At 40.5% G+C, this 12,359-nt stretch overlaps 1 protein-coding gene across 2 annotated transcripts in view; it reads left to right on the top strand.

Annotated features, from left to right (window-relative positions):
- Positions 1-12,359, top strand: part of GRIK3 (glutamate ionotropic receptor kainate type subunit 3) — a 344,698-nt gene that overhangs the window by 283,520 nt on the left and 48,819 nt on the right. For both annotated transcript variants that reach the window (XM_001380822.4, XM_056795163.1), the window contains exon 11: positions 5,394-5,617. In XM_001380822.4, the coding sequence (XP_001380859.1) occupies positions 5,394-5,617 (224 nt within the window). The remainder of the gene's footprint in view (positions 1-5,393; positions 5,618-12,359) is intronic.

Genomic DNA, 12,359 nt, shown 5'->3' with positions numbered 1-12,359 from the left:
CTGGAGTCAGGAAGACCTGAGTTCAAATCAGGCCTCAGACACTTAATAGTTGTATGACCCTGGGCAGGTCACTTCACCTCTATCTGCATCAATTTCTTTGACTTTAAGATGGGGACAATAATAACATCTACTTCCCAGGGTTGTTCTGAGGGCCAAATGAGATAACTGTAAAGGGCACTTAGCATAGTAACTAGCACATAGTAGATTTATATAAAAGCTTTTTTTTTACTTTTCCCTTATAGTGTCTGCAGGGGGGAAATGGTCTCACTGTCCTCTGCCTTGGACAGACCACATCTGGAATATTCTATTACGAATACCACATTTTAGGATAAGGATGCATCACAAAGTTATTTTACATGAGCACTGGTTGAAGGAACTGGGGTTAGATAGCATGGAAGGATAAAAAGCTCAGCAGGGACTTAATAGCTGACTTGAGGCATTTGAAGGAGTTCTAATATGGAATAGATGCCTGCTTAGCATGAGAGGGCAGAGCTTAGGAAGTTGCAAAAAGGCAGATGTAGGTTTTCTATAAACAAAAATTGGTACCAATTAGTGTTGTCAAAAAGTGAAATGGGCTATTTCAGAAGATGATGAGGTCCCCTTCCCTGGGAGTCTTCAGACAGGGGATAAATGTTAAAGGTGATGTGGAGAGGATTCTTTATCAGGCAAGGGTTTTCAGTTGGCCTCTGGAAGTTGTGATTCTGTGATGCTTACAGAGATAAGTAGCCAATTCAGAGACAATGCTTCTCTGGCTACTTCTATGGAAAGGAAAATGAACTGTGATTAATAAAACTGGGAATTTTTAATTAAAAGAGGGAAGAAGAGTAAGGGACAGGGTTTGTGGAAAGGCTGTCATGGGTTAAAGAGATTAGATTTGTTCTGATTGATCTCAGAGGGGAGACCTATGACCAATGAAAGGAAGTCACAATGATGCAAATTTTGGCTCAATATAAAGAACTTAAATCTTGAAAAATGGAATGGACTCCTCCATGTGGTAGTGAAGTCTCTGAAATCAGAAGTATTCAAGGAGAGAGCGATCATCTGAAGAGATTTCTTCATCACATAGAAGGTTGGGTTAGATATCCTTCGGAGCTAAGAGAAACACACTTAATCTTTCTTTGATATGTCAATACTTTGAATATTGGATAGATCAGTTTCATTTGTCCAAAGTCTTTTCTTCTGTGGGCTAAACTTTCCCAGTTACATCAAATCAACTTTGCTGTGACATGATTTTGAGGCACCTCTTAATCCTAGTTATTCTCCTATTGCTATGTTCTAACATGTCAATGTCAGTTCTAAAATTTGGTCATCAAAACTGAACATAATACTCCATATGGTATCTGACCAGACTAGAAGAGAGTGGGCCTATTGACCATTGCTTTGGACACTCTACTTCTGTTAATGCAGACTGAAATGAAATTCCATCTATTGGTTGCCTTTTCACACTGATTCATATTCAAATTATAGCCTATTAGAAGTCTCATACCCTTTTTACATGAAGTGCTGTCTAAAGAAATTTCTTCTTCATTTAATTTATATTTTTATTTCTGTAAATATGAATTTATTTCTATTTCCATTGTTTCCCTGTTATGATTTGGGTTTTTGAACCCAAGTGAAAAACTTTACATTTATTCATATTCATTTCCACTTTCAGGATGCCTTTTTAAAATCCTGAACCTATAAGGTTAAATATAACTCCAAGCTTCAGTCATTTGAAATTAAGAGGCTCCATGACATGGTGGATAAAGTGCTTGACCTGAGTTAGGAAGGCCTGAGTTCAAGTCTTAAAATCTTAGGCTTATTCTATTGTATGTGATATTGAGCAAGTCACTTATATACTCTGAGCCTCATCTTTAAATTGAGGAAAATAACTTGTAGGATACCTCACAGGGTTGTCATGAAGGACAACTAGAGTAATGTAAGCTTTAGGGAGCTATATAAATATAGTACTTATTTTATAGCCATGTCATTTAAGTTTTCAGTAAGGTTATTGATAAAACAAAAAGTTGAATAGAGCAGGGTCAAGGATAGAACCATGATTACTCTGCTACAGACTTCCCTCTAGGCTGAAATCAACCCATTAGTCATTTCTTTGGGTCCAGTCAGTCAAACAGTTCTGAGCCCACTTAAAAACTATTTTCCAGCTGACATCTCTCCAAATTGTTCATTAGGTTATCATGAGAATCTGCCAAAAAAACCTGCTGAAATCCAGATATACTAAGGCTGCAGCATTCCCCTAATCCAACTATCCTACTTACTAACCCCATTAAAAAAACCATGAGGTAGTCTGGCATTACTTGTTCTTAATGAACACATGCTGGTTCTTAATGATCACCTTCTGAACCCTTCTTAAGTGCTCACAATCCAACCCTTTCCTGGTCCAACTTAAAAGTTTGCCTAGAATCAATATCAAGCTTACAAGCCTAGAGGCTGAGGTAGTCCTTTTCTTTCCCTTTTTGAAAAGTAGGCTATTTGCCCTTTTTAATTATTGTGGAACCTCTTCCATTCTCTGTGATTTTTCAGAATCACTGACAGCACCTCAGCAATCCCATTAGCTGCTTTTTTTTTTTCAGTATACCAGGGTGAAGTTTGTTTGGGCCTCATGGCTTGAAGTCATCAAGGACAGTTCTATGCTTCCCTTTCCACTTTTTCATTCTTCTTGGTTTTCAAGTCCTCATTTAAATATTTTTCTTCTATCATTTATGGTCTCCTTGGTAGTGAGAGTAGAGGCAAAATAGGAATTTGAAAATTCTACCTTCTTTCTATAATCTATTCTTATTCTAACCTAATCAGAGAGGGTTCCTCCAGTCCATTATTGTTGTTTAGTTGTCTGATTCTTCATGACCCCATTTGAGGTCTTCTTTTGGGGTTTTCTTGGCAGAGATATTGGAATGATTTGGCATTTCCTTCTCCAGCTCATTTTACAGATGACGTACCTGAGGCAAATAGGGTTAAGTGATGCCCTCAAACAGTAGTCACAGCTGGACGGCATGTATATATGCCAGCTCAGTACTGTCCCAGGAAGCAAAGCAGGCCTGTGGCAAATTGTAGCATCAACAAAATTTATCTCCCATCTGCTTAGCCTCTACTTTCTGGTATTTTCTCACTTTTATCCTTTCTCCCTATTTCCCCATCACAGGGAGATTTTAGAACATAAAGTCCTGAAAGTTTCCTTGGTCAAGGAACTTAAAATGTCAAAATGGTAAACTAATGACCAAACACTGAGCATATGTCAGAAATATTGGAGAAAGAGTGTTTGACCAAAGACTTGCTAATCTGGGCAAGAAGACCTTTGAAGACAGAGAAGGAAAGTGGCCAAATCAAACTTGCAAAGCTAGCTACTATCTGGGACATGAGGTGTAACAAAGAAAGATTAAATAATGGAGGAAGGTAGAGGCCAGTAATTCACAGAAAGGAATAATCTAAGAAGGGTCAGGGAAAATACTTATGGCATCCAATGTCCATAAACCAATGTGCCAACTGTGGGTCATAAACAAAGGGAACTCAAGATTTTAACACAAGGCAGTAAATACAATCTCTTTGGAACACCTGAGGTTTGATAGGACTCTAATATAATAATAATAACTGGCATTGATATAGTGCTCCAAGGTTTGTAAAGCCCTTTTTATACATTCTCTTATTTGAGTCCCACAACAACCCTAGTTGGTAATCACTGCAGCTAAGAGCTCCATTTTATAGATGAGGAAACTAAGGAACTTTTTCATAGTCACCTCTAGTCACCTCTCAGAGGGAAGAATTCAACCTACTCTCTCACCACACCATTTTCAATGTGACAAATTAAGTACTCTATTCAGAGAGTAGAGCTGAGACCAGGCCTGAAATGGGTGCTGAGACTGATATGGCTATAAAACAGAAAGTATATGGGGAAAGAGGATGACTAGGAGCTGTCTGTGGTCCTGAACTAATATTGCCTCAAAAGGTACTGCACTTATCTGAGCAACCTGTACTCTCAAGATCCACCTGTAACTCTAGATATGTGGCTGCCCTACCATGGAAGTCAACCTAAGCATGTGTAGTTTAATTACATTTTTCTGGTTATAGCAGTCTCCTGCTCAAAAACTTTCAGTGACTTCCCATTGCCTATAGAATAAAGTATAAACATCTGATCTTGAATACTCAGTGGCAAGAGAACTGAAAATGACCTTGAAGATAATAATAAGTTTTTTACACTCTGAATTTTACAGAAAAGGAAACTGTTGCCTTTAAGAGATTAAGGGTTTGCCCCCAAAGTCACACAGAGAATGAGCAGATATCAGAACCAGAATTCAAACTCAGGGACTTTGATTCAAAATCCAGGGTTCTTTTTACAGTGCTAGGCTCTCCTCATTCAAGATTTTTCACAATCTGACAGCAGCGTCCCTTTGTAGCATTTTCCCCTGCTATTCCCTTTCACATACTTAATGCCCTCTTATAGCTCCCATTGATAGGAGGGTATAAATTTGTCCTTGTTACACTGTCTTTCCCAGATGAAAGTGATCTTTCCCTCATCAGTCTTCAAGGACTTTGCATTAATCACTCCTCTGTCCTTACTCTTCCTGGATTGGCCTCCTACTCATTTATGTACATGTTCCCACCATCCCATTATATTATAAATTCCTTGAGTACAGAGTCCATTTCTTTCTTCATTTTTGAATCCTCAAGTTAAATACACTCTAACTAAGACTTGTCATTACCCATACAAGAGATTAACAAATGGTTCTCTAATTAAATTGAGTGAATTCACAGTGGATTAATTCTCCTGAGGCAGTCTGTCCTTCCAATGCCTGGTGTCAGTTCTTCCTCTCTGGGTTCTGAGTATGTATGTCCTGCTCCTGTCCCAGGCAGTGGGCTACTGCTTAGGAGAGATATGGTTAACCTACTATACTCCTGGAAAGGCAGTATTTGTCTATAGGAATTAAAGTATGTTATCTATCTGGGCCCAAGAAAATGGGCCCAGAATTCATAAGATCATAGTTTTGCAACTTAAAAAGACTTGAAGGGAGGGATGCCTCCTCATTTTTACAGAAAAGAAAATAAACCGAGGCTATATGATTCACCCAAGGTCACACTACTTGTGTAAGTCATAGATAGAGGATTCAAATGCAGCCCTTCTAACTTCAGATCTGACATACTTTCCATACTTTATCTCTCCTCATTGTCCTTATTGTAGAAGAAAGTATACTCCTCTTAAACTAGGTAAATTCTTTTGAGAAAGCCAGACCATGTGACTGAATGCTCCAGTGCTCAGGCCTCTGCTGCCTCCTTCACTAGCATAGGGCCTGTGCTCAGGAAAGAGTCTCCACAGTCTCCCCCAACCCATTGCCCCATCTTCCAAGCCTGATTGGTCCTGTCTCTCAAAGCCTCCTTCCATGTCTCTTCCCAATTCCATGCAGAAGGCAGATCTGGCTGTAGCCCCTCTGACCATCACTCACATCCGGGAGAAAGCCATTGACTTCTCCAAGCCCTTCATGACTCTCGGCGTCAGTATCCTGTATCGGAAACCCAATGGCACCAATCCTGGCGTATTCTCCTTCCTCAACCCCTTGTCTCCTGACATCTGGATGTATGTTCTTCTTGCCTATCTGGGTGTCAGCTGTGTTCTCTTCGTCATTGCAAGGTAAGAGAGTCACCTGTGTTTCCTGGGTTGGGGTGGTAGTGTGGTGGGGTAGGGGTGTTGCATCATCCATTGTGTTTTATTCACTGTCATTCTAGGGTTACTATATATGACTTGGGGCCACATTGTGTTGATAAGGAGTTGTGGGAAGAGGGCACAAAATAGGTCAGGAGACAAAACCTTTGATTTAGAATCAAGATATGAATCGTATCCCTATACTATCCCACAAAGTCTCCAAGTTAGGCTATCTCTCCCTCTGCCTTAGTTTTCCAGTATGAAATCCTCCTCTTTACCTTCTTTATTGCATAAGCATCAGATCCATGGCCAAAGGCCCTGAGACTCGGCCTCACTTTGCTCCCTCTCCTTCTTCTCAGGGCCTTTTGATATTTCCCAGGATGAGAGTGTGTGTTGACTTTCAGACCCCAAAATCATCTCTTATCCCAGACTCTTTCCAAAAATTTGAATTCTAGAAGCTCTAGGCTCTGTCTCATGGATGGGGACCATCCATGCCATTCAAAAGAGGACTGAGTGGGCAACTTAAGATGGATCTCTGGAAGTTAACCACCCTTACTGCTGCTAGAAGCAGCCAAGTTCTATTGCCACGCTGAGATTGCTTTAGGAGGGCAAGGGCCAGTGAGATTTAGCCTCTGTCAGAAAACTCTCATAGCACAAAGGATATACTCTCTACATGCCACACATACAAATAACCATGTACCCATGCATCCATCACACATATATTCATGTACATGTGTTCATGTGCTCATGTGCACTAGTGCATAGAGTGTAAGGTTTAGGATGTATATATACATTCATATGTGCTTGTTAATTTCTCCACACTTCTGTTTTCCCCTACAATTACCAACCAGAGTCAAAGCAGCCACCTCAAGCTACTCTTGGCCACCTTCTCAGTCATGACCTCAAACCCCAAGCCCTTCCACAAAGCAACAGCCTTCTGTTGGCTGGATGTCATGTCTAGCTTCTGCCTCTGCTAGAACATTAGTCACTTTGCTAACCCAAGAGAAGTCATAGGATCTTAACCAAAGGCTAGGCTTTGCTGCTCAGTAAAGGCAATTTGAGAAGGCAGTCACATGCTTTCTGAGACTCCTCTGTGTTAGCACACAGAAAAGCAGCTTTTTAGTGAGGCTAGGAGAGATCAGCAATAGCCCCTTGGTGACTGATACTGCAGATTCAGAGGTAGGGACTAGAAATTCTCTGAACTGTCTATAGCAAGGAAAGGTCTGAAGCTTAAGGAAGAAAATGGGAGCACTGATGTCTACTGAACACACAAGGGAATAGCTGCTTGGCCACATGTTCAGGGAGAAAGATAGGTTCATGGAATCTAGGGAGGGTGGTGTCTATGAATCAAGGCAAGCAAGGGAAGTGGGGTAAAGAGCCCAGGGAGATCTGTGTTTGTTGAGGTTAGAGGTGGTAAATCTGAGCTAAACCAAGATCTGAAGGTGTCTCTTGGGTAATTAAAGGAGAAAGATGCTTGCAAAGGAGTTTATGAAAAAAGGTCTTTCTGAGAGTATCTGGGGAGAGGGATTTCTAATGAGGTCAGGGAAGGATCAGGTCTCTGGACAAGGTCAGATGTACATACACCATGGTTTTTACTTCTTCAACTAATGTAACTAATTCAAATGTCAGAGCCTGTTCAAGTTTCTGAGAAACCACTGCCAGCTCTGTTAGATCAAGTAAATACTAGTGAAGTTCAGGGAAGGGTTAGGATGAATGGTCATGGAGGGCAAAGGGAGAAGCCAAGATAGGGAAGAGACTGGGAATCCTCCAAGGGTTTAATGAAGGAAGTAGGAAGGAAGCATGGAATAGAGAAAATTTAATGGGGATCTGAAAGCTGTCAGTATCTAAAGGACCACCATGAAGAGAAAGGATGAGACTTTTTCTGGTTGGCTTCAGAAAACAGAACCAGGAAAAGAAATATAGGGAACAGCAGATTTAGGTTCAACATCCAGTAGAATATAAGCTCTCTGAGGGCAGGGATTGTGTATTTTTATCCCAAACACAAAGTACAGCACTTTATACATAGTACTTTATACATAGTATACATAGTAGGCATAGGATAATGGGGTCATAGATTTAGAACCAAAAGGGACATTAGAAGCCATTTTATCCAGCCCCCTCATTTAATAGATGAGGAAACTGAGGCAGACAGAGGTTACATTTTTCCAGTCAGTTACTAAATATGAGGAGCAAGATTTGAATTTGGCTCTTCTGGACTTCAGACCCAGTACATTGTACAAATGCCTGTTAAATTTGATTGTATTCCTAAACATGGAAGGAGTTTCCTGACAAGTTTATAGGTTCCTCATCCCTGAAGAAATTTGATCAGACACTTAATGAGCTTATGCTAGGAAGCTATAGAGGGGATTCATGCTTCAACTGAGGGATGAACTAGATGACCTCTGGCTTCTCTCATGATTCTGAAGTTCCATGAATCAGGGAGCTGTTCACTAGTTGCTTCTTAACCAATTCACTGCCAGTTGCCTTCCTTTAGACAACTCTCACCCCTCCCAGTCATGTCTCAGTGTGACAGGGTCCCTGATACCAGCAGATGCGAAATAGACCAAATGGGAATTCAATGTTCTGACTCCTGCCACAGCCTCCTCTTGGCACCATACAACCTAGGGATCAAAGGATCAGAGCTCCCAGCTCTAGCTCTGGATTAACTAGACTAGGTGAAGAACACTTTGCAGATAGTCACTGGCTTATGCCCTTGGTTTCTCAGAAAATAATAGTGATGTTACTGATCTTCCCTTCCATTATTATGGGGCCTGAGGAGGCTGGGAAATGGGGTACAAGGGGCATTTTAATTCCTTCTCTCTAACTAGAACAAGGGGTCATGTAGAGTCTGGGTTGGGAACACCCACACAGTGTTCCATTCTCAGCAACAGAGTTGAGGAGGAGATTGCTGCCATCATTGAGTCCTCTCAGGTGAGCTGGTATCCTGTCTGTTCTTACTTAATAATAGTTGCCTTATGTGCAGGTTTAGAAGTTTAGAAAGTCCTTTATCTACATGCCTTCATCTACCTAATCCAAACTTCACAAAAATCATTTGAGGTAGACCATGTGAAAGGGATGGACTTGGAATCAGAAAGACTTGAGTTTGAATCCTGCCTCAGATCTTTACTGGCCAAATAGCTCTGAGCAAGTCATTTAACCTCTCTTGGCTTCAATTTTCTCATCTATAAAATGGGGATGATAACAGCACCTACCTCTCAGGATTATTATGAAAATCATATGAGATAATATAGAAAGTGCTTTACAAACCTTAAAGTTTTCTTTAAATGCTGGGCATTTTCAATATAGACACTGTACAAGAGATAGGGAAGCTGAAGCTTAAAGAGGATAAATGATTTTCCCTGTCATATAGATAGTAAATGACAAAGAAGTAATTCTAACTTGAATGTTCTGACTACAAGTCCAGCACTTTTTACACTGTCACTCTACTTCTAATCTTATAAATACAAAGAAATAAAATATACCCACTCACACACATAAACTCATATTCATACATACATACAACCCTTCACTATGTATCCTGAGACTTAACCTTTGAATCTCAGTGTCCCCATATCCAAAATAAGAGGATTGGACCAGGTAGTCTCTGAGTTCCTTTTGAGCTCTTAAAACGTTTCCAACTCTAATTCTAGGGCAGCCAAAAAGGAAGAAAAATTTTGAGGGAACTCAGCTGGGAGTTTGGAGCTTACCCAGCTCCTTCCCAGAGAGCCCTCCCTCCCAAGGAGATTGAAAATACTGAGGCTCAGACCTGTATCTTATAGGCAGTTCAGGTCCTGGGGATTAAGTAGAAGACTTCTCAATCTCACCCTTGTCAGAGGGGAACCACTGTCTTTTTGTGGGTCTTTTCTGGAAACCAGTCCTGTCCAAGTCATACCTCTGACCTTGGAGACCTTGCACTGTTTCAGGGGCCATTGCTGTTTCCCTCATCTGTTCCAGCACATCTGGCTCACACTTGGACATGACCTTGAACTTTCTTCCTCCTCCAGGCAAGTGATAGGTTTGGCACCTTCCCCCTCCCCACCTTCATCTGGCTCCTATAGGAGAATCCCCTTGACTTTGGTCTCAAGTCTAGGGCCAGAATGAGACACACTGACTGATGAATAAATGGCCCCTGGGGTGTTTTTTATCCCTATGTGACAAGAATCCCAAAGCTCAGAGGGCCAATATTAGTCCAGATCAGAAATCCTAAAGAGCCAGAGGGAAAGGATGGGGGCAAGAGGGATAATGGCTAGCATTTCAGACCAGTTCAGAGACCATAACCCAGATATGCAGCTACTTTTCATATATTATCTGGAATAATAATCATTCCCCTTAAAGCCCAACCCATTATCCATGTTTTGAGGTTGGGATGGGAGGGAGGTGGTGATCAAGGGAAAGTCAGCCAGAGTCATGTATGGGGGCACATTCTGTGTCCTGAGAACACTAGCTCTGGGTTCTGACCCTTTAATGGGTCAGCACCTCAGCCAGTGGGATAGAAATTTCCTATGAAGAAATACTTGGGGCAGCATACAGTTGAAGCCTGGCCCTACTCAAAACCATTGTGATGATCAGCTTGACAATGAAGATAGTGAAGCTAAACATATATTTACATTCTGGTATCAGAAGAAGGCAAGACTCAATAGAACATCCTAGAAATTCTAATAAATTTCCTCTCTGCTGAAGATGTTTGTACATTCTTTCCACCATAGTGTACCACCACTACTTTTCTAAAGAGAAGGAAGCATGTGCTTGCACACACGTATACATGCACACACACACATACACACATACACACACACACAGATGGAGTTGACCACTAAAGCTAGCAAACCAGAAGTGTTTGTGAAAGTAACTGAAAACATCATCTGCAAATGGTAAAATGGGAATCAATGAGCAACAGATCTCACCAAAGCAGAACAAGGTACTGCTTTTTGTCAGGGGTACCCTCATCTGCAAGTTGCGCAACATTTTACTATCTGGTGCAAGGCAATCACAAAAATTAACTTTATCCCAAACCCTAGAGTGGACAAAATAGGAGACAAAATTAAAGTGTCAGAGGCAGCTAGGTGGCTCATTAGATCTAGAGCCTAAGTCTAGAGACAGGAGATCCTGGGGTCAAATCTGACCCCAGACTCTTCCTAGTTGTGGGGCCCTCTGCAAGTCACTTAATCCCATTGCCTAGCCTTTACCTCTCTTCTGCCTTGGAACCAATACTTAATATTGGTTCTAAGATGGAAGGTAAGGCTTAAAAAAAGAAATGAAATGAAGGTGCCACTAAAATATGAAGAAGAAACAATTAAAAACCATGAAGTCACTGAAAATCTTCATTTAATGCTGACTTCAGAAATTATTCCCAATCTAGAAAAGGATGAGCCAGTCCTGATACTTTATGTGATTTTGAAAAGGAAACATATATACTATGACTGGAATTCTGAGAAGTCCCATTGGATTTTGACACCATAAATCCAACTAACAGACTTAAAAAGAGTAATATTTTAAAGCTGTTGTCTGGTATAGCCATTTTGAACAAACTCATTGTCCCATAGTATTTGATAGAAAGTATAAAGGCATTTTAAGATCTATATTTAGCAGTATATTTAGAAGTTGTTGCCATGGTAAGAAACCAAGGAGAAAGGGTGGAGCTATCAAGAAATAGAGGCATTAAACACTACCATGGCAGAAGTGACTTGAGAGAGCCATTGAAGATGTGTAGAAAAGCACTGGGACATTAGAACAATATCTGATTGGTCCATGGATTAGAAAATTTGAATGTCATATTCAGATTTCCAGGCGTCCAATGTCCAGAGCACTGGACCTGGAGACAAGACTCAAATTCATATCCAGTCCAAAACTCTTATTAGCTGTGTGATCCTAGGCAAGACATCCTTAGCCTACCTTCAGTTTTCTCATCTGTAAAATGTGAATAATAGCACCTACTTTCTAGAATTGTTCTGAGTATCAAATTAAATAATATTTTAAAGTACTTTGCAAATCTTAAGGTACTATATAAATGCTAGCTATTATGATTATATTGCTCAGTTAAAGGCAACAAATAAACATGTAGAAAAGAATCCAGAAAAGCAAAAGGATGCCAGGAATTTGAGATTCCTTTATAGAAGTTTAAAAGTAGTAAAAGCAGTTAAAAAACAAAACCCAACAAAAATTCAACATCGAGGACTTGAGAATTAAAGCAACAACAACAACAACAAAAACAGAGGAAAAAAGATATGGACAAGATGCAATTATCTTTCTAGTCATAAGAGTAACACAATAGAAATTTAAGTTGGATCAAACAAATACCAAACAATGTTCACATCACCAATGTAATGAATGGCAGAACTGTGGTCTTAAGGGAACTGACTACAACTTAAGATTCTTGGCAAAACTAGAAAGCAGTGGGACCATCAAAGACAAAATTGCTGGCTCAAACATTTCAGTTGTTGATGAAATATTGCACAGTGGCAAAGGACTTTACCAGCTTGCTTTCAGATACAGGTTTGATCCCACCAGTCCATCAATCAGCTGAAGTAGCAAGGTACCTTGAAGGAGAGAGGAGAAAGCATGTGCTAAGCAAGTTAAACCACCACCACCACCCCCTCCAATCACCACCTTCCCTCTTACTCTGATGGAGGCATTCCAGAACCCAAGAGTGTTGGGAATGGCAATGCCAGATCACTGTAGTCCTACTTCCAATCCAGATTACACAGCCATAATCCTGGAAAGAAACCCATCT

Source organism: Monodelphis domestica, chromosome 4 (genome assembly GCF_027887165.1).
Source record: "Monodelphis domestica isolate mMonDom1 chromosome 4, mMonDom1.pri, whole genome shotgun sequence".
Taxonomy (NCBI): Eukaryota; Metazoa; Chordata; class Mammalia; order Didelphimorphia; family Didelphidae; genus Monodelphis; species Monodelphis domestica.
Note: the sequence above shows the minus strand (reverse complement) of the source record. Positions and strands in the feature narration are given on the sequence as shown.